Consider the following 25,781-nt stretch of genomic DNA (forward strand, 5'->3'; position numbering starts at 1 on the left):
TACCTGCTGTAGAGGTTAGGTCATTATCTCTTCATTAGAATATCTACCTGCTGTAGAGGTTAGGACATTATCTCTTCATTAGAATATCTACCTGTTGTAGAGGTTAGGACATTATCTCTTCATTAGAATATCTACCTGCTGTAGAGGTTAGGACATTATCTCTTCATTAGAATATCTACCTGCTGTAGAGGTTAGGACATTATCTCTTCATTAGAATATCTACCTGTTGTAGAGGTTAGGACATTATCTCTTCATTAGAATATCTACCTGCTGTAGAGGTTAGGACATTATCTCTTCATTAGAATATCTACCTGCTGTAGAGGTTAGGACATTATCTCTTCATTAGAATATCTACCTGCTGTAGAGGTTAGGATATTATCTCTTCATTAGAATATCTACCTGCTGTAGAGGTTAGGACATTATCTCTTCATTAGAATATCTACCTGCTGTAGAGGTTAGGACATTATCTCTTCATTAGAATATCTACCTGCTGTAGAGGTTAGGACATTATCTCTTCATTAGAATATCTACCTGCTGTAGAGGTTAGGACATTATCTCTTCATTAGAATATCTACCCGCTGTAGAGGTTAGGACATTATCTCTTCCTGTTGTAGAGGTTAGGACATTATCTTTTCATTAGAATATCTACCTGCTGTAGAGGTGGTCCCACACGTTCTGAGGCAGCATCACGACCAGATCATCAATGAACGCTGCTTTGGCAGGAGGCACACCTGATAACACAACATTTAAAAACACGATAACCACGTCATTATGAGCACCATTTCTCTCAACTTCTATTGATGAAATGACTCGGACTAGTACAAGCCATCGATCGATCGATTGATTGATTGAGCGATCTCCACACCTCCGTGTGAACAGAGGAAGTTGTCGTTGGAGATGGGTCCAGGCTCAGCGAAGGTCTTGAACTTGTTGAGCCACTGTCTGGAGACGTAGAACTGTAGCAGGCTGGGCTCTGTCACGTTCAGTAGACCGGTCACCCTCCTCCTCTCCTTCAGCGCCTCCTCGTTGCTCTTCCTGGAGGGGGAACACCAACATTAATGCTAAACTGAAGAAATTAAGATTGGCACTAAATCGGGGTCTGTATCACAGCTTGGCAACTTCCTTTCTTACAGAAAACAATTATACTGAACAAAAATAAAACGCAACATGTAAAGTGTTGGTCTCATGTTTCATGAGCTGAAATATAAGATCCCAGAAATGTTCCATACAAAAAAATAATAATATTTATCTCAAATTTTGTGCACAAATTAGTTTATATCCCTGTTAGTGAGCATTTCTCCTTTACCAAGATAATCCATCCACCTGACAGGTGTGGCACATGATCATTACACAGATGCACCTTGTGCCGGGGACAATAAAAGGCCACTAAAATGTGCAGTTTTGTCACACAACACAATGCCACAGATGTCTCAAGTTGAGGGAGAGTGCAATTGGCATGCTGACTGCAGGAATGTCCACCAGAGCTGTTGCAAGAGTAATTTAACCATAAGCCGCCTCCTACGTGGTTTTTAGATAATTTGGTAGTACGTCCAACTTCAGTAGATAATTTGGTACAGATGAAGCCCAGTTTCAACTGTACCAGGCAGACGGTGTGTGTAGCGTGGTGTGGGCGAGTGCTTTACTGATGTTAACGTTGTGAACAGAGTGCCCCACAGTGGGGTTATGGTATGGGCAGGCATAAGCTATGGACAAACACAATTGCATTTTATCGATGGTAATTTTAATGCAGAGATCCTGAGATCCTGAGGCCCAAATCAAGCTTTATTTATACAGCATATTTCAGACAAGGAATGCAACACAATGTGCTTCACAGGAATAAATAAATAAACAAATAAAAGCTGAAATATTTACTAGACAAACAGATAAACTATAGAATGACTGAACTACTAAAAAACACCCTGAGGAAAAGCAAAGCTGAAAATATGTGTTTTAAGATCTCTTGTCCACAGTTTCGTCCCCCCTCAGGTCCTCTGGCAGGCTATTCCAAAGGCTGGGGACATAGTAACTAAAGGCTGTCTCTCCATGCCTCTTGGTCCCCCTCAGGTCCTCTGGCAGGCTATTCCAGAGGCTGGAGGCATAGCAACTAAAGGCTGGGGGCATAGCAACTAAAGGCTGGGGGCATAGCAACTAAAGGCTGGGGGCATAGCAACTAAAGGCTGGGGGCATAGCAACTAAAGGCTGGGGGCATAGCAACTAAAGGCTGGGGGCATAGCAACTAAAGGCTGGGGGCATAGCAACTAAAGGCTAGGGGCATAGTAACTAAAGGCTAGGGGCATAGCAACTAAAGGCTGGAGGCATAGCAACTAAAGGCTGGGGGCATAGCAACTAAAGGCTGGGGGCATAGCAACTAAAGGCTGGGGGCATAGCAACTAAAGGCTGGGGGCATAGCAACTAAAGGCTGGGGGCATAGCAACTAAAGGCTGGGGGCATAGCAACTAAAGGCTGGGGGCATAGCAACTAAAGGCTGGGGGCATAGCAACTAAAGGCTAGGGGCATAGTAACTAAAGGCTAGGGGCATAGCAACTAAAGGCTGGGGGCATAGCAACTAAAGGCTGTCTCTCCATGTCTCTTGGTCCTAGGCTTTGGAATAGTTAAAGACCAGAGGACATGTATTGAGGTGCACAATCTTGGATTGAATTAAAAACCAACAGAATAATGTTAAAACTCACTCACAGGCAGCCAGTGCAGAGACCTTAAAACCGGTGTAATGTGCTCGCCATCTGGTCTTGGTCAGTACCCTGCAGCATTCTGAATGTTATGCTGTTGACCAATGTCTTTCTTGGGTAGACCAGACAGGGGAGCATTACAGTAGTCAAGCCTGATTGTAATTAAAGCATGGCTGAGTCTCTCTGTATCAGCCTGATTGTAATAAAAGCATGGCTGAGTCTCTCTGTATCAGCCTGATTGTAATAAAAGCATGGATGAGTCTCTTTGTATCAGCCTGATTGTAATAAAAGCATGGCTGAGTCTCTCTGTATCAGCCTGATTGTAATAAAAGCATGGCTGAGTCTCTGTATCAGCCTGATTGTAATAAAAGCATGGATGAGTCTCTCTGTATCAGCCTGATTGTAATAAAAGCATGGATGAGTCTCTCTGTATCAGCCTGATTGTAATAAAAGCATGGATGAGTCTCTCTGTATCAGCCTGATTGTAATAAAAGCATGGATGAGTCTCTCTGTATCAGCCTGATTGTAATAAAAGCATGGATGAGTCTCTCTGTATCAGCCTGATTGTAATAAAAGCATGGATGAGTCTCTCTGTATCAGCCTGATTGTAATAAAAGCATGGATGAGTCTCTCTGTATCAGCCTGATTGTAATAAAAGCATGGATGAGTCTCTCTGTATCAGCCTGATTGTAATAAAAGCATGGATGAGTCTCTCTGTATCAGCCTGATTGTAATAAAAGCATGGATGAGTCTCTCTGTATCAGCCTGATTGTAATAAAAGCATGGATGAGTCTCTCTGTATCAGCCTGATTGTAATAAAAGCATGGCTGAGTCTCTCTGTATCAGCCTGATTGTAATAAAAGCATGGCTGAGTCTCTCTGTATCAGCCTGATTGTAATAAAAGCATGGCTGAGTCTCTCTGTATCAGCCTGATTGTAATAAAAGCATGGATGAGTCTCTCTGTATCAGCCTGAGAGAGAAATGGCCGCACCATGGCAATGTTCCTCAGGTGGTAAAAAGCTATTTTGGTCACATTCCTAATCTGTGATTCAACATTTAGTTCAGAATCTAAAATAACACATTTTCTAAAGTATCTGTATTCCCAGTCATGTATAATTCATAGATTAGGGCACAATTTCTTTATATTAACTGTAATTTAGTAAAATCTTTAAAAAAATGTTGCATTTTATATTTTTGTTCAGTGTAAATTATAATCTAACACTGCCTCAAGGGAGGATTTAGTGTAAATTATAATCTGTAACACTGCCTTAAGGGAGGGCTCAAATCTTGGCAGATTAGAATGTTGTTGATGTCTGTAAACAGGAAGTCACCCCACAGGGTATCATTACATCATAGATTCCCTCTTGGGTTGGTGGTTATGCTGTGTTGCTTTGTGCACAGAGATCCTATTAAATGACTATGTAATTCTATGGTTTTGAATCTTACTTGTAGAACAGGACGTAGGCCTCAGCGTTCTGGACGCAGGACTCTGACACCTCGGTGACGCTCTGGTCGTCAAACTCATACCACAGGTTGTTCAGGTCATTCCTACAGTAGGCTATGTAGTGACCACCTGGGGAAAGGAGAAGAAGAGGTTGTTCAGGTCATTCCTACAGTAGGCTATGTAGTGACCACCTGGGGAAAGGAGAAGAAGAGGTTGTCCTCGTCAGTTCTACAGTAGGCTATGTAGTGGCCACCTGGGGGAAGGAGAAGAAGAGGTTGTTCAGGTCATTCCTACAGTAGGCTATGTAGTGGCCACCTGGGGAAAGGGGAGAAGAGGTTGTTCAGGTCATTCCTACAGTAGGCTATGTAGTGACCACCTGGGGAAAGGAGAAGAAGAGGTTGTCCTGGTCAGTTCTACAGTAGGCTATGTAGTGGCCACCTGGGGGAAGGAGAAGAAGAGGTTGTTCAGGTCATTCCTACAGTAGGCTATGTAGTGGCCACCTGGGGAAAGGGGAGAAGAGGTTGTTTAGGTCGTTCCTGCAGTAGGCTATGTAGTGACCACCTGGGGGAAGGAGAAGAGGTTGTTCAAGTCATTCCTGCAGTAGGCTATGTAGTGGCCACCTGGGGAAAGGGGAGAAGAGGTTGTTTAGGTCATTCCTGCAGTAGGCTATGTAGTGGCCACCTGAGGGAAGGAGAAGAAGAGGTTGTTCAGGTCATTCCTACAGTAGGCTATGTAGTGACCACCTGGGGAAAGGGGAGAAGAGGTTGTTTAGGTCATTCCTGCAGTAGGCTATGTAGTGGCCACCTGGGGAAAGGGGAGAAGAGGTTGTTTAGGTCATTCCTGCAGTAGGCTATGTAGTGACCACCTGGGGAAAGGGGAGAAGAGGTTGTTTAGGTCATTCCTGCAGTAGGCTATGTAGTGACCACCTGGGGAAAGGAGAAGAAGAGGTTGTCCTGGTCAGTCCTACAGTAGGCTATGTAGTGACCACCTGGGGGAAGGGGAGAAGAGGTTGTTCAGGTCATTCCTACAGTAGGCTATGTAGTGACCACCTGGGGAAAGGGGAGAAGAGGTTGTTTAGGTCATTCCTGCAGTAGGCTATGTAGTGACCACCTGGGGAAAGGAGAAGAAGAGGTTGTCCTGGTCAGTCCTACAGTAGGCTATGTAGTGACCACCTGGGGGAAGGAGAAGAGGTTGTTCAAGTCATTCCTGCAGTAGGCTATGTAGTGACCACCTGGGGAAAGGAGAAGAAGAGGTTGTCCTGGTCATTCCTACAGTATGTAGTTGTCCTGGTCATTCCTACAGTATGTAGTTGTCCTGGTCATTCCTACAGTATGTAGTTGTCCTGGTCATTCCTACAGTATGTAGTTGTCCTGGTCATTCCTACAGTATGTAGTTGTCCTGGTCATTCCTACAGTATGTAGTTGTCCTGGTCATTCCTACAGTATGTAGTTGTCCTGGTCATTCCTACAGTATGTAGTTGTCCTGGTCATTCCTACAGTATGTAGTTGTCCTGGTCATTCCTACAGTATGTAGTTGTCCTGGTCATTCCTACAGTATGTAGTTGTCCTGGTCATTCCTACAGTATGTAGTTGTCCTGGTCATTCCTACAGTATGTAGTTGTCCTGGTCATTCCTACAGTAGGTTATGTAGTTGTCCTGGTCATTCCTACAGTAGGTTATGTAGTTGTCCTGGTCATTCCTACAGCAGGTTATGTAGTTGTCCTGGTCATTCCTACAGCAGGTTATGTAGTTGTCCTGGTCATTCCTACAGCAGGTTATGTAGTTGTCCTGGTCATTGCTACAGCAGGTTATGTAGTTGTCCTGGTCATTCCTACAGCAGGTTATGTAGTTGTCCTGGTCATTCCTACAGCAGGTTATGTAGTTGTCCTGGTCATTCCTACAGCAGGTTATGTAGTTGTCCTGGTCATTCCTACAGCAGGTTATGTAGTTGTCCTGGTCATTCCTACAGTAGGCTATGTAGTGGCCACCTGGGGAAAGGGGAGAAGAGGTTGTTTAGGTCATTCCTGCAGTAGGCTATGTAGTGGCCACCTGGGGAAAGGGGAGAAGAGGTTGTTTAGGTCATTCCTGCAGTAGGCTATGTAGTGACCACCTGGGGGAAGGAGAAGAGGTTGTTCAAGTCATTCCTGCAGTAGGCTATGTAGTGACCACCTGGGGGAAGGAGAAGAGGTTGTTCAAGTCATTCCTGCAGTAGGCTATGTAGTGACCACCTGGGGGAAGGAGAAGAGGTTGTTCTCTTTAGGTCATTCCTGCAGTAGGCTATGTAGTGACCACCTGGGGAAAGGAGAAGAAGAGGTTGTCCTGGTCAGTCCTACAGTAGGCTATGTAGTGACCACCTGGGGGAAGGAGAAGAGGTTGTTCAAGTCATTCCTGCAGTAGGCTATGTAGTGACCACGGGCGGTGGCCCGTTCCTGTAGGTTCATGCTCTACAACATCCGCAGAGTACGACCCTGCCTCACACAGGAAGCGGCGCAGGTCCTAATCCAGGCACTTGTCATCTCCCGTCTGGATTACTGCAACTCGCTGTTGGCTGGGCTCCCTGCCTGTGCCATTAAACCCCTACAACTCATCCAGAACGCCGCAGCCCGTCTGGTGTTCAACCTTCCCAAGTTCTCTCACGTCACCCCGCTCCTCCGCTCTCTCCACTGGCTTCCAGTTGAAGCTCGCATCCGCTACAAGACCATGGTGCTTGCCTACGGAGCGGTGAGGGGAACGGCACCTCCGTACCTTCAGGCTCTGATCAGGCCCTACACCCAAACAAGGGCACTGCGTTCATCCACCTCTGGCCTGCTCGCCTCCCTACCTCTGAGGAAGTACAGTTCCCGCTCAGCCCAGTCAAAACTGTTCGCTGCTCTGGCCCCCCAATGGTGGAACAAACTCCCTCACGACGCCAGGACAGCGGAATCAATCACCACCTTCCGGAGACACCTGAAACCCCACCTCTTTAAGGAATACCTAGGATAGGATAAAGTAATCCTTCTCACCCCCCCCCCCCCCCTTAAAAGATTTAGATGCACTATTGTAAAGTGGCTGTTCCACTGGATGTCATAAGGTGAATGCACCAATTTGTAAGTCGCTCTGGATAAGAGCGTCTGCTAAATGACTTAAATGTAAATGTAAATGTAAGTCATTCCTGCAGTAGGCTATGTAGTGACCACCTGGGGGAAGGAGAAGAGGTTGTTTAGGTCATTCCTGCAGTAGGCTATGTAGTGGCCACCTGAGGGAAGGAGAAGAAGAGGTTGTTCAGGTCATTCCTACAGTAGGCTATGTAGTGACCACCTGGGGAAAGGGGAGAAGAGGTTGTTTAGGTCATTCCTGCAGTAGGCTATGTAGTGACCACCTGGGGAAAGGAGAAGAAGAGGTTGTCCTGGTCATTCCTACAGTAGGCTATGTAGTGGCCACCTGGGGAAAGGGGAGAAGAGGTTGTTTAGGTCATTCCTGCAGTAGGCTATGTAGTGACCACCTGGGGAAAGGGGAGAAGAGGTTGTTTAGGTCATTCCTGCAGTAGGCTATGTAGTGACCACCTGGGGAAAGGAGAAGAAGAGGTTGTCCTGGTCATTCCTACAGTATGCTAGTTGTCCTGGTCATTCCTGGGGGAAGCGAGTAAGTAGGTTGTCCTGGTCATTCCTACAGTATGCTATGTAGTGATCACCTGGTCATTCCTACAAGTATGTAGGTTGTCCTGGTCATTCCTACAGTATGTAGTTGTCCTGGTCATTCCTACAGTATGTAGTTGTCCTGGTCATTCCTACAGTATGTAGTTGTCCTGGTCATTCCTACAGTATGTAGTTGTCCTGGTCATTCCTACAGTATGTAGTTGTCCTGGTCATTCCTACAGCAGGTTATGTAGTTGTCCTGGTCATTCCTACAGCGGGTTATGTAGTTGTCCTGGTCATTCCTACAGCGGGTTATGTAGTTGTCCTGGTCATTCCTACAGCGGGTTATGTAGTTGTCCTGGTCATTCCTACAGCAGGTTATGTAGTTGTCCTGGTCATTCCTACAGCAGGTTATGTAGTTGTCCTGGTCATTCCTACAGCAGGTTATGTAGTTGTCCTGGTCATTCCTACAGCAGGTTATGTAGTTGTCCTGGTCATTCCTACAGCAGGTTATGTAGTTGTCCTGGTCATTCCTACAGCAGGTTATGTAGTTGTCCTGGTCATTCCTACAGCAGGTTATGTAGTTGTCCTGGTCATTCCTACAGCAGGTTATGTAGTTGTCCTGGTCATTCCTACAGCAGGTTATGTAGTTGCCCTGGTCATTCCTACAGCAGGTTATGTAGTTGTCCTGGTCATTCCTACAGCAGGTTATGTAGTTGTCCTGGTCATTCCTACAGCAGGTTATGTAGTTGTCCTGGTCATTCCTACAGCGGGTTATGTAGTTGTCCTGGTCATTCCTACAGCAGGTTATGTAGTTGTCCTGGTCATTCCTACAGCAGGTTATGTAGTTGTCCTGGTCATTCCTACAGCGGGTTATGTAGTTGTCCTGGTCATTCCTACAGCGGGTTATGTAGTTGTCCTGGTCATTCCTACAGTAGGTTATGTAGTTGTCCTGGTCATTCCTACAGTAGGTTATGTAGTTGTCCTGGTCATTCCTACAGCGGGTTATGTAGTTGTCCTGGTCATTCCTACAGCAGGTTATGTAGTTGTCCTGGTCATTCCTACAGTAGGTAATGTAGTTGTCCTGGTCATTCCTACAGTAGGTTATGTAGTGGCCACCTGGTGTTGAAAGTTTAGTTCATTCCTACAGTAGGGAATGTACTTCTACACATCACTGTTCCTGGTGCAGGGTCCTGGTGTGTCCCAATAATATCTCCTTTCATTCACTAATTCCCACAAATCTTAAAGCATTTGGATTGGTGGAGGCATGAGCTTGTCACTAGTGGGAGTTTCCACCATATTTCTTACACCAGTAAATTTCCTTTCAAATCAGTGAAAGGAAAGTGAACAAGTGCACACTTAGGGAGGAAGGAGAGATGATTAGGAAGTAGCCATAGAGAGGTTGGAGAAGGTGAACGAAGGTGCTTTGCAACATTCTTTGTAAACAGGTAAATCACTAACAGTGATACGCTTACCTACAGACCCTTCCCTACAATGCAGAGAGATTGATACATTTGTAAAATTTTATAATTGAAAAATAATAATAAAAAAATAACTAACACTGAGTAACGATAACTTGGCTATATACACACGGGGTACCAGTTAGCTAGACAAGAAGAACACGGTCGTGGGAGTAACTTCAACCACTGCATGGATCTATCCCAATCTCAATGAATCACGTTCAGTTTATAATTATACAGCCTCATAGGAGTGCCAAACAAAAACCATCATCTACCCGGCGCCGGCCACATCATCTACCCGGCGCCGGCCACATCATCTAGCCGGCGCCGGCCACATCATCTACCCGGCGCCGGCCACATCATCTACCCGGCGCCGGCCACATCATCTACCCGGCGCCGGCCACATCATCTAGCCGGCGCCGGCCACATCATCTACCCGGCGCCGGCCACATTATCTATCCGGCGCCGGCCACATTATCTACCCGGCGCCGGCCACATCATCTACCCGGCGCCGGCCACATCATCTACCCGGCGCCGGCCACATCATCTACCCGGCGCCGGCCACATCATCTAGCCGGCACCGGCCACATCATCTACCCGGCGCCGGCCACATCATCTACCCGGCACCGGCCACATCATCTACCCGGCGCCGGCCACATCATCTACCCGGCACCGGCCACATCATCTAGCCGGCACCGGCCACATCATCTAGCCGGCACCGGCCACATTATCTACCCGGCAAAGACTACATTATCTACCCGGCAATGTCTACATTATCTACCCGGCAACGTCTGCATTATCCACCCGGCAACGTCTACATTATCTACCTGGCAATGTCTACATTATCTGTTCAACAATGTTCAGAACGTTGGGGAATGGTCTCCGCTCTACCTAGACATTACCATATGTATTCTACACATTACCATATGTATTCTACACATTACCATATGTATTCTACACATTACCATATCTATCCTACACATTACCATATCTATCCCACACATTACCATATCTATCCTACACCATATCTATCCTATACATTACCATATCTATCCTACACCATATCTATCCTATACATTACCATATCTATCCTACACCATACCTATCCTACACATTACCATATCTATCCTACACATTACCATATCTATCCTATACATTACCATATCTATCATACACATTACCATATCGATCCTACACCATATCTATTCTACACATTACCATATCTATCCTATACATTACCATATCTATCCTACACCATATCTATCCTACACATTACCATATCTATCCTATACATTACCATATCTATCCTACACATTACCATATCTATCCTACACCATATCTATCCTACACATTACCATATATATCCTACACCATATCTATCCTACACCATATCTATCCTACACCATATCTACTCTACACATTACCATAACTATTGTACATCATACATTCCTATCTGAAAGCTCTAGCATCCTCCCATCTCAGAGGGGGCTTGGCCAGTGGCCCAGATGGAACACTCACTGCTGGCGGTGCCATGGTGACAGATGACGGACAGCAGGTCGTAGGAGGTGGTGTGGGCGGAGCTATCCTTGGCCAGGAAGGGCTGCAGGTCCAGGCCCTCCAATGGGAAGGAGACGTGAGTCCCGATCTTAGTGGAGAACATTAGCTCGTGTCTAAACCGCTTCAGGTGGATGCACAGGATCTGGAGGGGATGACAAATCATTTAATATTCAACTGTGCTGCCTGGTTCAGTAGTTGTGACATAACTTGAGGGCTTTTCTAATGCAGTGGAGCGCTCACCTCTGGTACACTCTGAACTTTACAGAATTTCACTCCGTTACGTAATCTAGGAGAATTTAAAAAAGCACAGTCTTTATTCATGTAGAAGTTTCACTTCCGTCATCTAACATATTTTAAAAATCTCCTTTTTAAAGTCAGAGTTGTGAGGTACTCACTTCTTGCATTTCTCACAGCTGTACATGTTGTCTCCTTTCAGCTCGTCCCGGGCAAAGAAGGCAGCCAGACAGTCCTGTAGGGTCACCACAGGTCCCCAGAACCAGCTGGAACACATCATCACAGTTTAACCATTAACAGAATAGACAACTGACAGAACTTATCAGCTTTAACCAAGGAATATCCTTCTTTTTCTGGTCGAGTCACATGCTCAGGAAAAACTGTTGACCCCTATATGTTGACCCCTATACGTTGACCCCTATACTACACACTTGGTGTCAGCAGACTATCCCCTATGAGCTATAACCCCTATATGTTGACCATTATACGTTGACCCCTATAGGTTGACCTCTATACGTTGACCCCTATATGTTGACCCCTATACGTTGACCCCTATACTACACACTTGGTGTCAGCAGATTATCCCCTATGAGCTATAACCCCTATATGTTGACCATTATACGTTGACCCCTATAGGTTGACCCCTATACGTTGACCCCTATACGTTGACCCCTATATGTTGACCCCTATACTACACACTTGTGTCAGCAGACTATCCCCTATGAGCTATAACCCCTATACGTTGACCCCTATACGTTGACCCCTATACGTTGACCCCCACTCAACACACTCTGGGCTCTATTTTCAGCTGGCGTTAAGGTGGAGCTAGTGTCAAATGCTCTTTGGCAATTTCAACTTGTAAAAGCCAGCGCTCTGCTTTTCTCAACCCTAGCGACAGGGCTGGTAATTTACCTGTCTTATAATCAGCTCGCTAGCGCTGAGACAGGAGGGGCGGAAATATTTTAGGTGTCCTCACAAACGTGCTCCAATGTGCCAATTTCAAGCAACTCTGCTGGTGATATTTAAGACTCACCAAATGCTGGTCTTAGCGGTAACGCAAATCGGTTATGCCACCAATTAGTCAGTGGCGGCGCACAGTATTTTATTTAACATTTAATTAACCTTTATTTAACCTTTATTTAACTAGGCAAGTCAGTTAAGAACAAATTCTAATTTACAATGACGGCCTACCCCGGCCAAACCCAGACGACGCTGGGCCAATTGTGCTCCGCGCTACGGGAATCCCAATCACGGCCGGTTGTGACACAGCCTGGAATCGAACCAGGGTCTGTAGTGACGCCTCTAGCACAGATGCTGCGCCACTTGGGAGCCTAATCAGTAGTCTATAAACAATGTTTATTTCAAATATCACGAGCAGATAAACAGTCAGACATTCCCCCCTTTTTTCTTTATATTGGACATTATTTTTTGTCCTTACAGCTTCTGTGAAAAATGTGGACTTATTTGGCCTATGTGCGATGCCCACTGAATGAAAGGAGTCAGTGACTGTAGGTAGTCTGTTGAGGAACATCAAGTTATTACAAAATAAACTGCTTATTGTTTTTCCTTTATCCTTGTACACTTTCATCTGTTGGACCCAACTGTCAAATAGCGGGGAATTCGGATCGCTGTCCTTGGTGCTGAACCCATTTGTAGCCTAGACTACACAGTGGAGGCTGCTGAGGGGAGGACGGCTCATAATAATGTCTGGAACGGAGCGAATGGAATGGCATCAAACACCTGGAAACCATGGAAACCATGGAAACTATGTGTTTGATACCATTCCGCTTCAGCCATTACCACGAACCCGTCCTCCCCAATTAAGGTGCCACCAACCTCCTATGCTAGACTATTATCCTGATCATGTGTTTACCTTTCACATGGCAAAGTCACTAACATAATTCCTTTCACACTAACAAAGTCACCATCGCCATATCAGGCGATGGTAGGCTAATCTTATTTTAATGTTTTGGGCAATGTCCAATTGTCCATGGCTTGAACATGCAGTGTATTTTCTAAAATGCGAATGTGTATAAAACTAATATTTCCATGTTAAAGCCAATAACATAAAACAGTTCACTGGCTACATGGTTGTTAAAGCGAGGCCTATTGTAGGGTGAGTGAATACCATTTAATAAACTATATTCAGTGATCAGGATTAAACATCCATGCCTCCTGCCACAGCCCTTAGACCAACGTGGGGACACCGCCTTATCCTCACGGAACGAGACATGGCATTTATCATATCGTGTTCCTGACCCCATCCTATGTAGAAGAAAATATAGTTGTTGGTTTCAAAACATTTAATGATTTTTAAATCAAATTAATCAACAACAAAAAAATATCAAAACGTATTAAAAAAGGTTCATGGTGACAACGTACATGGCTAAATTTTATCTGCCGTTTCTGGACAAGTGCAAATCTGGTCAGTAAAATGGTTCCATGATCTTTATGAAATATGATATTTGCGAAGCAGTAGAATGGTGAGTGGACCCTCTTTCTCTATGGATCTTTATCCAGCTCCTGGGAACAGGTGGGACGTGTGTAAAACCCTCCACAGTCAGAGTTGCCTCGTCTGTATTTTACGCCCACGGGGACCAATGATGGTGCCTGGAACTGTCTATTTAAAACAAACCCTTTCATTTTGAGTAGTTATCCTGCTGAATGGGGAATTCATCTCCCAGTGTCTGGTGGAAAGCAGACTGAACCAGGTTTTCCTCTAGGATTGTGCCTGTGCTGAGCACCATTCCATTTCCTATTTAATCCTGAAAAACTCCCCAGTCATTAACAATTACAAGCATGCACATAATTATTTTTTATTTATTTTACCTTTATTAAACTAGGCAAGTCAGTTAAAAACTTTTTTTTTTTTTTCAATGACGGCCTACTGGGGAACAGTGGGTTAACTGCCTTGTTCAGGGGCAGTTTGGTTACTAGTCCCCTCATGATGCAGCAACCACTATGCTTGAGAGTCGAATGCCTTGTGTTGGATATTGGAAACATAACACTTTCTATTCAAGACAAAAAGTAAATAGATGTCCATTTTTTTTGCAGTTATACTTTAGTACCTTGTTGCAAACAGGAAGCATGTTTTGGAATATTCCTTCTTTTCACTCAGTCATTTAGGTTAGTATTGTGGAGTAACTACAATGTTGTTGATCCATCCTCAGTTTTCTCCTATCACAGCCATTAAACTCTGTTTTAAAGTCACCATTGGCCTCATGGTGAAATCCTTGAGCTGTTTCCTTTCTCTCCGGCAACTAAGTTAGGAAGAACGCCTGTATCTTTGTAGTGACTGGGTATATTGATACACCATCCAAAAAGTGTAATTAATAACTTCACCACGCTCAAAGGGATATTCAATGTCATATGTTTTATTTTGTATGTACTCATCTATCAAAAGGTACCCTTCTTTGTGAGGTATTGGAAAACCTCCCTGGCCGTTGTGGTTGAATCTGTGTTTGAAATTCACTGTTTGACTGATGTACCTTACATATACAGTAATTGTATCGGGTATGTATGTATTGTATAATGGGTTGGCAGTTTGTCTGTACCCATTAAAGGGTATAATAGTGAGGGTCGCCAGGCTGTCCGTACCCATTAAAGGGTATAATAGTGAGGGTCGCCAGGCTGTCCGTACCCATTACAGGGTATAATAGTTAGGGTCGCCAGGCTGTCCGTACCCATTAAAGGGTATAATAGTGAGGGTCGCCAGGCTGTCTGTACCCATTAAAGGGTATAATAGTTAGGGTCGCCAGGCTGTCCGTACCCATTAAAGGGTATAATAGTGAGGGTCGCCAGGCTGTCCGTACCCATTAAAGGGTATAATAGTGAGGGTCGCCAGGCTGTCCGTACCCATTAAAGGGTATAATAGTGAGGGTCGCCAGGCTGTCCGTACCCATTAAAGGGTATAATAGTTAGGGTCGCCAGGCTGTCCGTACCCATTAAAGGGTATAATAGTTAGGGTCGCCAGGCTGTCCGTACCCATTAAAGGGTATAATAGTGAGGGTCGCCAGGCTGTCCGTACCCATTAAAGGGTATAATAGTGAGGGTCGCCAGGCTGTCCGTACCCATTAAAGGGTATAATAGTGAGGGTCGCCAGGCTGTCCGTACCCATTAAAGGGTATAATAGTGAGGGTCGCCAGGCTGTCCGTACCCATTAAAGGGTATAATAGTGAGGGTCGCCAGGCTGTCCGTACCCATTAAAGGGTATAATAGTGAGGGTCGCCTGTCTGTACCCATTAAAGGGTATAATAGTGAGGGTCGCCAGGCTGTCCGTACCCATTAAAGGGTATAATAGTGAGGGTCACCAGGCTGTCTGTACCCATTAAAGGGTATAATAGTGAGGGTCGCCTGTCTGTACCCATTAAAGGGTATAATAGTGAGGGTCACCAGGCTGTCCGTACCCATTAAAGGGTATAATAGTTAGGGTCGCCAGGCTGTCCGTAACCATTAAAGGGTATAATAGTGAGGGTCGCCTGTCTGTACCCATTAAAGGGTATAATAGTTAGGGTCGCCAGGCTGTCCGTACCCATGAAAGGGTATAATAGTGAGGGTCGCCAGGCTGTCCGTACCCATTAAAGGGTATAATAGTGAGGGTCGCCTGTCTGTACCCATTAAAGGGTATACTAGTGAGGGTCGCCAGGCTGTCCGTACCCATTAAAGGGTATAATAGTGAGGGTCGCCTGTCTGTACCCATTAAAGGGTATACTAGTGAGGGTCGCCAGGCTGTCCGTACCCATTAAAGGGTATAATAGTGAGGGTCACCAGGCTGTCCGTACCCATTAAAGGGTATAATAGTGAGGGTCGCCAGGCTGTCTGTACCCATTAAAGGGTATAATAGTGAGGGTCACCAGGCTGTCCGTACCCATTAAAGGGTATAATAGTTAGGGTCGCCAGGCTGTCCGTACCCATTAAAGGGTATAATAGTGAGGGTCACCAGGCTGTCCGTACCCATTAAAGGGTATAATAGTGAGGGTCGCCAGGCTGTCCGTACCCATTAAAGGGTATAATAGTTAGGGTCGCCAGGCTGTCCGTACCCATTAAAGGGTATAATAGTTAGGGTCGCCAGGCTGTCCGTACCCATTAAAGGGTATAATAGTTAGGGTCGCCAGGCTGTCCGTACCCATTAAAGGGTATACTAGTGAGGGTCGCCAGGCTGTCCGTACCCATTAAAGGGTATACTAGTGAGGGTCGCCAGGCTGTCCGTACCCATTAAAGGGTATACTAGTGAGGGTCGCCAGGCTGTCCGTACCCATTAAAGGGTATACTAGTGAGGGTCGCCTGGCTGTCCGTACCCATTAAAGGGTATACTAGTGAGGGTCGCCAGGCTGTCCGTACCCATTAAAGGGTATAATAGTGAGGGTCGCCAGGCTGTCCGTACCCATTAAAGGGTATAATAGTGAGGGTCGCCAGGCTGTCCGTACCCATTAAAGGGTATAATAGTGAGGGTCGCCAGGCTGTCCGTACCCATTAAAGGGTATACTAGTTAGGGTCGCCAGGCTGTCCGTACCCATTAAAGGGTATACTAGTTAGGGTCGCCAGGCTGTCCGTACCCATTAAAGGGTATAATAGTGAGGGTCGCCAGGCTGTCCGTACCCATTAAAGGGTATACTAGTTAGGGTCGCCTGTCTGTACCCATTACAGGGTATACCAGTTAGGGTCGCCAGGCTGTCCGTACCCATTAAAGGGTATACTAGTTAGGGTCGCCAGGCTGTCCGTACCCATTAAAGGGTATACTAGTTAGGGTCGCCAGGCTGTCCGTACCCATTAAAGGGTATAATAGTTAGGGTCGCCAGGCTGTCCGTACCCATTAAAGGGTATAATAGTGAGGGTCGCCAGGCTGTCCGTACCCATTAAAGGGTATAATAGTGAGGGTCGCCAGGCTGTCCGTACCCATTAAAGGGTATAATAGTGAGGGTCGTCAGGCTGTCCGTACCCATTAAAGGGTATAATAGTGAGGGTCGCCAGGCTGTCCGTACCCATTAAAGGGTATAATAGTGAGGGTCGTCAGGCTGTCCGTACCCATTAAAGGGTATATTAGTGAGGGTCGCCTGTCTGTACCCATTAAAGGGTATACTAGTTAGGGTCGCCTGTCTGTACCCATTAAAGGGTATACTAGTTAGGGTCGCCTGTCTGTACCCATGAAAGGGTATACTAGTTAGGGTCGCCAGGCTGTCCGTACCCATTAAAGGGTATAATAGTGAGGGTCGTCAGGCTGTCCGTACCCATTAAAGGGTATAATAGTGAGGGTCGCCAGGCTGTCCGTACCCATTAAAGGGTATAATAGTGAGGGTCGTCAGGCTGTCCGTACCCATTAAAGGGTATATTAGTGAGGGTCGCCTGTCTGTACCCATGAAAGGGTATACTAGTTAGGGTCGCCTGTCTGTACCCATTAAAGGGTATACTAGTTAGGGTCGCCTGTCTGTACCCATTAAAGGGTATACTAGTTAGGGTCGCCTGTCTGTACCCATTAAAGGGTATACTAGTTAGGGTCGTCAGGCTGTCCGTACCCATTAAAGGGTATACTAGTTAGGGTCGCCTGTCTGTACCCATTAAAGGGTATAATAGTGAGGTTCGCCAGGCTGTCCGTACCCATTAAAGGGTATAATAGTGAGGGTCGCCAGGCTGTCCGTACCCATTAAAGGGTATAATAGTGAGGGTCGCCAGGCTGTCCGTACCCATTAAAGGGTATACTAGTTAGGGTCGCCTGTCTGTACCCATTACAGGGTATACTAGTTAGGGTCGCCAGGCTGTCCGTACCCATTAAAGGGTATACTAGTTAGGGTCGCCAGGCTGTCCGTACCCATTAAAGGGTATACTAGTTAGGGTCGCCAGGCTGTCCGTACCCATTAAAGGGTATAATAGTTAGGGTCGCCAGGCTGTCCGTACCCATTAAAGGGTATAATAGTGAGGGTCGCCAGGCTGTCCGTACCCATTAAAGGGTATAATAGTGAGGGTCGCCAGGCTGTCCGTACCCATTAAAGGGTATAATAGTGAGGGTCGTCAGGCTGTCCGTACCCATTAAAGGGTATAATAGTGAGGGTCGCCAGGCTGTCCGTACCCATTAAAGGGTATAATAGTGAGGGTCGTCAGGCTGTCCGTACCCATTAAAGGGTATATTAGTGAGGGTCGCCTGTCTGTACCCATTAAAGGGTATACTAGTTAGGGTCGCCTGTCTGTACCCATTAAAGGGTATACTAGTTAGGGTCGCCTGTCTGTACCCATTAAAGGGTATACTAGTTAGGGTCGCCAGGCTGTCCGTACCCATTAAAGGGTATAATAGTGAGGGTCGTCAGGCTGTCCGTACCCATTAAAGGGTATAATAGTGAGGGTCGCCAGGCTGTCCGTACCCATTAAAGGGTATAATAGTGAGGGTCGTCAGGCTGTCCGTACCCATTAAAGGGTATATTAGTGAGGGTCGCCTGTCTGTACCCATGAAAGGGTATACTAGTTAGGGTCGCCTGTCTGTACCCATTAAAGGGTATACTAGTTAGGGTCGTCAGGCTGTCCGTACCCATTAAAGGGTATACTAGTTAGGGTCGCCTGTCTGTACCCATTAAAGGGTATAATAGTGAGGTTCGCCAGGCTGTCCGTACCCATTAAAGGGTATAATAGTGAGGGTCGCCAGGCTGTCCGTACCCATTAAAGGGTATAATAGTTAGGGTCGCCAGGCTGTCCGTACCCATTAAAGGGTATAATAGTGAGGGTCGCCAGGCTGTCCGTACCCATTAAAGGGTATAATAGTGAGGGTCGCCAGGCTGTCCGTACCCATTAAAGGGTATAATAGTGAGGGTCGCCAGGCTGTCCGTACCCATTAAAGGGTATAATAGTGAGGGTCGCCAGGCTGTCCGTACCCATTAAAGGGTATAATAGTGAGGGTCGCCAGGCTGTCCGTACCCATTAAAGGGTATAATAGTGAGGGTCGCCAGGCTGTCCGTACCCATTAAAGGGTATAATAGTGAGGGTCGCCAGGCTGTCCGTACCCATTAAAGGGTATAATAGTGAGGGTCGCCAGGCTGTCCGTACCCATTAAAGGGTATAATAGTGAGGGTCGCCAGGCTGTCCGTACCCATTAAAGGGTATAATAGTGAGGGTCGCCAGGCTGTCCGTACCCATTAAAGGGTATAATAGTGAGGGTCGCCAGGCTGTCCGTACCCATTAAAGGGTATAATAGTGAGGGTCGCCAGGCTGTCCGTACCCATTAAAGGGTATAATAGTGAGGGTCGCCAGGCTGTCCGTACCCATTAAAGGGTATAATAGTGAGGGTCGCCAGGCTGTCCGTACCCATTAAAGGGTATAATAGTGAGGGTCGCCAGGCTGTCCGTACCCATTAAAGGGTATAATAGTGAGGGTCGCCAGGCTGTCCGTACCCATTAAAGGGTATAATAGTGAGGGTCGCCAGGCTGTCCGTACCCATTAAAGGGTATAATAGTGAGGGTCGCCAGGCTGTCCGTACCCATTAAAGGGTATAATAGTGAGGGTCGCCAGGCTGTCCGTACCCATTAAAGGGTATAATAGTGAGGGTCGCCAGGCTGTCCGTACCCATTAAAGGGTATAATAGTGAGGGTCGCCAGGCTGTCCGTACCCATTAAAGGGTATAATAGTGAGGGTCGCCAGGCTGTCCGTACCCATTAAAGGGTATAATAGTGAGGGTCGCCAGGCTGTCCGTACCCATTAAAGGGTATAATAGTGAGGGTCGCCAGGCTGTCCGTTCCCATTAAAGGGTATAATAGTGAGGGTCGCCAGGCTGTCCGTACCCATTAAAGGGTATAATAGTGAGGGTCGCCAGGCTGTCCGTTCCCATTAAAGGGTATAATAGTGAGGGTCGCCAGGCTGTCCGTACCCATTAAAGGGTATAATAGTGAGGGTCGCCAGGCTGTCCGTACCCATTAAAGGGTATAATAGTGAGGGTCGCCAGGCTGTCCGTACCCATTAAAGGGTATAATAGTGAGGGTCGCCAGGCTGTCCGTACCCATTAAAGGGTATAATAGTGAGGGTCGCCAGGCTGTCCGTACCCATTAAAGGGTATAATAGTGAGGGTCGCCAGGCTGTCCGTACCCATTAAAGGGTATAATAGTGAGGGTCGCCAGGCTGTCCGTACCCATTAAAGGGTATAATAGTGAGGGTCGCCAGGCTGTCCGTACCCATTAAAGGGTATAATAGTGAGGGTCGCCAGGCTGTCCGTACCCATTAAAGGGTATAATAGTGAGGGTCGCCAGGCTGTCCGTACCCATTAAAGGGTATAATAGTGAGGGTCGCCAGGCTGTCCGTACCCATTAAAGGGTATAATAGTGAGGGTCGCCAGGCTGTCCGTACCCATTAAAGGGTATAATAGTGAGGGTCGCCAGGCTGTCCGTACCCATTAAAGGGTATAATAGTGAGGGTCGCCAGGCTGTCCGTACCCATTAAAGGGTATAATAGTGAGGGTCGCCAGGCTGTCCGTACCCATTAAAGGGTATAATAGTGAGGGTCGCCAGGCTGTCCGTACCCATTAAAGGGTATAATAGTGAGGGTCGCCAGGCTGTCCGTACCCATTAAAGGGTATAATAGTGAGGGTCGCCAGGCTGTCCGTACCCATTAAAGGGTATAATAGTGAGGGTCGCCAGGCTGTCCGTACCCATTAAAGGGTATAATAGTGAGGGTCGCCAGGCTGTCCGTACCCATTAAAGGGTATAATAGTGAGGGTCGCCAGGCTGTCCGTACCCATTAAAGGGTATAATAGTGAGGGTCGCCAGGCTGTCCGTACCCATTAAAGGGTATAATAGTGAGGGTCGCCAGGCTGTCCGTACCCATTAAAGGGTATAATAGTGAGGGTCGCCAGGCTGTCCGTACCCATTAAAGGGTATAATAGTGAGGGTCGCCAGGCTGTCCGTACCCATTAAAGGGTATAATAGTGAGGGTCGCCAGGCTGTCCGTACCCATTAAAGGGTATAATAGTGAGGGTCGCCAGGCTGTCCGTACCCATTAAAGGGTATAATAGTGAGGGTCGCCAGGCTGTCCGTACCCATTAAAGGGTATAATAGTGAGGGTCGCCAGGCTGTCCGTACCCATTAAAGGGTATAATAGTGAGGGTCGCCAGGCTGTCCGTACCCATTAAAGGGTATAATAGTGAGGGTCGCCAGGCTGTCCGTACCCATTAAAGGGTATAATAGTGAGGGTCGCCAGGCTGTCCGTACCCATTAAAGGGTATAATAGTGAGGGTCGCCAGGCTGTCCGTACCCATTAAAGGGTATAATAGTGAGGGTCGCCAGGCTGTCCGTACCCATTAAAGGGTATAATAGTGAGGGTCGCCAGGCTGTCCGTACCCATTAAAGGGTATAATAGTGAGGGTCGCCAGGCTGTCCGTACCCATTAAAGGGTATAATAGTGAGGGTCGCCAGGCTGTCCGTACCCATTAAAGGGTATAATAGTGAGGGTCGCCAGGCTGTCCGTACCCATTAAAGGGTATAATAGTGAGGGTCGCCAGGCTGTCCGTACCCATTAAAGGGTATAATAGTGAGGGTCGCCAGGCTGTCCGTACCCATTAAAGGGTATAATAGTGAGGGTCGCCAGGCTGTCCGTACCCATTAAAGGGTATAATAGTGAGGGTCGCCAGGCTGTCTGTACCCATTAAAGGGTATAATAGTGAGGGTCGCCAGGCTGTCCGTACCCATTAAAGGGTATAATAGTGAGGGTCGTCAGGCTGTCCGTACCCATTAAAGGGTATAATAGTTAGGGTCGTCAGGCTGTCCGTACCTCTTGATGTATTCCATGACGAAGGCGACCCATCCCTGAGCAGCGTAGACCTCTCCACAGGAGCCAGCCTTGACCAGCGACGTCTGATGGGAGGAGGAGTGTAGTTTAGCCAGGTCCTCCTTACCTGGGATGGGCAAGGAGAGGTCCTGGAAGTTCTCTAGGGTCACTGACACCTGGAGAAGAATGGGAAGTAATTTTATTAATTTAACCTTTTAAAATCAGGGAGTCACAGATGAAGCCTAAATAATCTAAATTACACATCAAATACTTACAAGAAATGCAAGCAGAACAAAACCCTGTCATAGAAAACCCATTCATCACTAATGTAATCAGGATGTACAGATGAGGCATAGGAAGGCGAGCTCACTTGTTTCTTCACACGTTTATATGGTAAGAATAAAGGCCATGCAGAATGGTCCATCCTCTACAGGACAGGGGGACAGAGGGTCCATCCTCTACAGGACAGGGGGACAGAGGGTCCATCCTCTACAGGACAGGGGGACAGAGGGTCCATCCTCTACAGGACAGGGGGACAGAGGGTCCATCCTCTACAGGACAGGGGGACAGAGGGTCCATCCTCTACAGGACAGGGGGACAGAGGGTCCATCCTCTACAGGACAGGGGGACAGAGGGTCCATCCTCTACAGGACAGGGGGACAGAGGGTCCATCCTCTACAGGACAGGGGGACAGAGGGTCCATCCTCTACAGGACAGGGGGACAGAGGGTCCATCCTCTACAGGACAGGGGGACAGAGGGTCCATCCTCTACAGGACAGGGGGACAGAGGGTCCATCCTCTACAGGACAGGGGGACAGAGGGTCCATCCTCTACAGGACAGGGGGACAGAGGGTCCATCCTCTACAGGACAGGGGGACAGAGGGTCCATCCTCTACAGGACAGGGGGACAGAGGGTCCATCCTCTACAGGACAGGGGGACAGAGGGTCCATCCTCTAGAGGACAGGGGGACAGAGGGTCCATCCTCTAGAGGACAGGGGGACAGAGGGTCCATCCTCTAGAGGACAGGGGGACAGAGGGTCCATCCTCTACGGGACAGGGGGACAGAGGGTCCATCCTCTACGGGACAGAGGGTCCATCCTCTACGGGACAGAGGGTCCATCCTCTACGGGACAGAGGGTCCATCCTCTACGGGACAGGGGGACAGAGGCTCCATCCTCTACGGGACAGGGGGACAGAGGGTCCATCCTCTACGGGACAGGGGGACAGAGGGTCCATCCTCTACGGGACAGGGGGACAGAGGGTCCATCCTCTACAGGACAGGGGGACAGAGGGTTCATCCTCTACGGGACAGGGGATCCATCCTCTACGGGACAGGGGGACAGAGGGTCCATCCTCTACGGGACAGGGGGACAGAGGGTCCATCCTCTACGGGACAGGGGGACAGAGGGTCCATCCTCTACGGGACAGGGGGACAGAGGGTCCATCCTCTACAGGACAGGGGGACAGAGGGTCCATCCTCTACAGGACAGGGGGACAGAGGGTCCATCCTCTACGGGACAGGGGGACAGAGGGTCCATCCTCTACGGGACAGAGGGTCCATCCTCTACGGGACAGAGGCTCCATCCTCTACGGGACAGGGGGACAGAGGCTCCATCCTCTACGGGACAGGGGGACAGAGGGTCCATCCTCTACGGGACAGGGGGACAGAGGGTCCATCCTCTACGGGACAGGGGGACAGAGGGTCCATCCTCTACGGGACAGGGGGACAGAGGGTCCATCCTCTACAGGACAGGGGGACAGAGGGTCCATCCTCTACAGGACAGGGGGACAGAGGGTTCATCCTCTACGGGACAGGGGATCCATCCTCTACGGGACAGGGGATCCATCCTCTACGGGACAGGGGGACAGAGGGTCCATCCTCTACGGGACAGGGGGACAGAGGGTCCATCCTCTACGGGACAGGGAGACAGAGGGTCCATCCTCTACGGGACAGGGGGACAGAGGGTTAAGGTCTATTCCATGATAATTATGCCCCATTGCCTGGCTACACAGACATTAGTTTCTTCTCACCAATAAGTCTGGAACGGAGTAGCTCCTCGACCCTTCACCGAATGACAACACATTTGGGGCCGTCTAATTGGTCCAGAGTCAGGACACACGTGGGTAATGCGGCGGTGTGAAAATGTGTAATTGGCTTTGATACTCTGATTGGTTAGAGACAATCCAATCGCTGGTAAAACGCCCCTCGACACCACAAATGACTTGAATAATTGCCGTCTCAGACTAAAAGCTGTAGCGAACAACAGAGCAGCGGGAGAATGGCGAGTCGTCAGGCTAAGTGCTCAACAAGATGGCTAGACAAACTACTCACCCTATCGCAGGTCAGACACTGCACTGAGCTGACGATGGTCCCATCAAACACGTCTGATATCACACTACGGTACTTCTTCTGACGCTTGCTCTTCGGTGAGGAAAACGAGGTCACTGCAGAGGCAGAGCGAGAGGCAGAGCGAGAGAGTCAGGCTACACATACAGCAATTCTTTCCATTGTCTACATTCCTACTGCAGTGTCTTGCTCACTACATTCCTACTGCAGTGTCTTGCTGCCTACATTCCTACTGCAGTGTCTTGCTGCCTACATTCCTACTGCAGTGTCTTGCTGCCTACATTCCTACTGCAGTGTCTTTCTGCCTACAATCCTACTGCAGTGTCTTGCTGCCTACACTCCTACTGCAGTGTCTCTCTGCCTACATTCCTACTGCAGTGTCTTGCTGCCTACATTCCTACTGCAGTGTCTTGCTGCCTACATTCCTACTGCAGTGTCTTTCTGCCTACAATCCTACTGCAGTGTCTTGCTGACAACACTCCTACTGCAGTGTCTTTCTGCCTACATTCCTACTGCAGTGTCGTGCTGCCTACAATCCTACTGCAGTGTCTTGCTGCCTACATTCCTACTGCAGTGTCTTTCTGCCTACATTCCTACTGCAGTGTCTTTCTGCCTACATTCCCACTGCAGTGTCTTGCTCCCTACATTCCCACTGCAGTGTCTTGCTGCCTACACTCCTACTGCAGTGTCTTTCTGCCTACATTCCTACTGCAGTGTCTTGCTGCCTACAATCACACTGCAGTGTCTTGCTGCCTACAATCACACTGCAGTGTCTTGCTGCCTACAATCACACTGCAGTGTCTTGCTGCCTACACTCCTACTGCAGTGTCTTGCTGCCTACACTCCTACTGCAGTGTCTTTCTGCCTACATTCCTACGGCAGTGTCTTGCTGCCTACATTCCTACGGCAGTGTCTTGCTGCCTACATTCCTACGGCAGTGTCTTTCTGCCTACATTACTACGGCAGTGTCTTGCTGCCTACATTCCTACTGCAGTGTCTTTCTGCCTACAATCCTACTGCAGTGTCTTGCTGCCTACACTCCTACTGCAGTGTCTTTCTGCCTACATTCCTACTGCAGTGTCGTGCTGCCTACAATCCTACTGCAGTGTCTTGCTGCCTACATTCCTACTGCAGTGTCTTTCTGCCTACATTCCCACTGCAGTGTCTTTCTGCCTACATTCCCACTGCAGTGTCTTGCTCCCTACATTCCCACTGCAGTGTCTTGCTGCCTACATTCCCACTGCAGTGTCTTGCTGCCTACACTCCTACTGCAGTGTCTTTCTGCCTACATTCCTACTGCAGTGTCTTGCTGCCTACAATCACACTGCAGTGTCTTGCTGCCTACAATCACACTGCAGTGTCTTGCTGCCTACACTCCTACTGCAGTGTCTTGCTGCCTACACTCCTACTGCAGTGTCTTGCTGCCTACACTCCTACTGCAGTGTCTTTCTGCCTACATTCCTACTGCAGTGTCTTTCTGCCTACATTCCCACTGCAGTGTCTTGCTCCCTACATTCCCACTGCAGTGTCTTGCTGCCTACATTCCCACTGCAGTGTCTTGCTGCCTACACTCCTACTGCAGTGTCTTGCTGCCTACATTCCTACTGCAGTGTCTTGCTGCCTACAATCACACTGCAGTGTCTTGCTGCCTACAATCACACTGCAGTGTCTTGCTGCCTACAATCACACTGCAGTGTCTTGCTG

The 25,781-nt window shown here is 47.8% G+C and overlaps 1 protein-coding gene across 3 annotated transcripts in view; it reads right to left on the reverse strand.

The window, feature by feature from the left end:
* Positions 1-25,781, reverse strand: part of LOC139550071 (ubiquitin carboxyl-terminal hydrolase 33-like) — a 570,053-nt gene that overhangs the window by 499,915 nt on the left and 44,357 nt on the right. For all 3 annotated transcript variants that reach the window (XM_071360678.1, XM_071360677.1, XM_071360679.1), the window contains 8 exons: positions 24,063-24,175; positions 21,733-21,905; positions 11,157-11,261; positions 11,002-11,047; positions 10,723-10,903; positions 4,134-4,260; positions 866-1,035; positions 650-731 (listed from right to left, as the gene is read on the reverse strand). In XM_071360678.1, the coding sequence (XP_071216779.1) occupies positions 650-731; positions 866-1,035; positions 4,134-4,260; positions 10,723-10,903; positions 11,002-11,047; positions 11,157-11,261; positions 21,733-21,905; positions 24,063-24,175 (997 nt within the window). The remainder of the gene's footprint in view (positions 1-649; positions 732-865; positions 1,036-4,133; positions 4,261-10,722; positions 10,904-11,001; positions 11,048-11,156; positions 11,262-21,732; positions 21,906-24,062; positions 24,176-25,781) is intronic.

Source organism: Salvelinus alpinus, chromosome 23 (assembly GCF_045679555.1).
Source record: "Salvelinus alpinus chromosome 23, SLU_Salpinus.1, whole genome shotgun sequence".
Classification (NCBI taxonomy): Eukaryota; Metazoa; Chordata; class Actinopteri; order Salmoniformes; family Salmonidae; genus Salvelinus; species Salvelinus alpinus.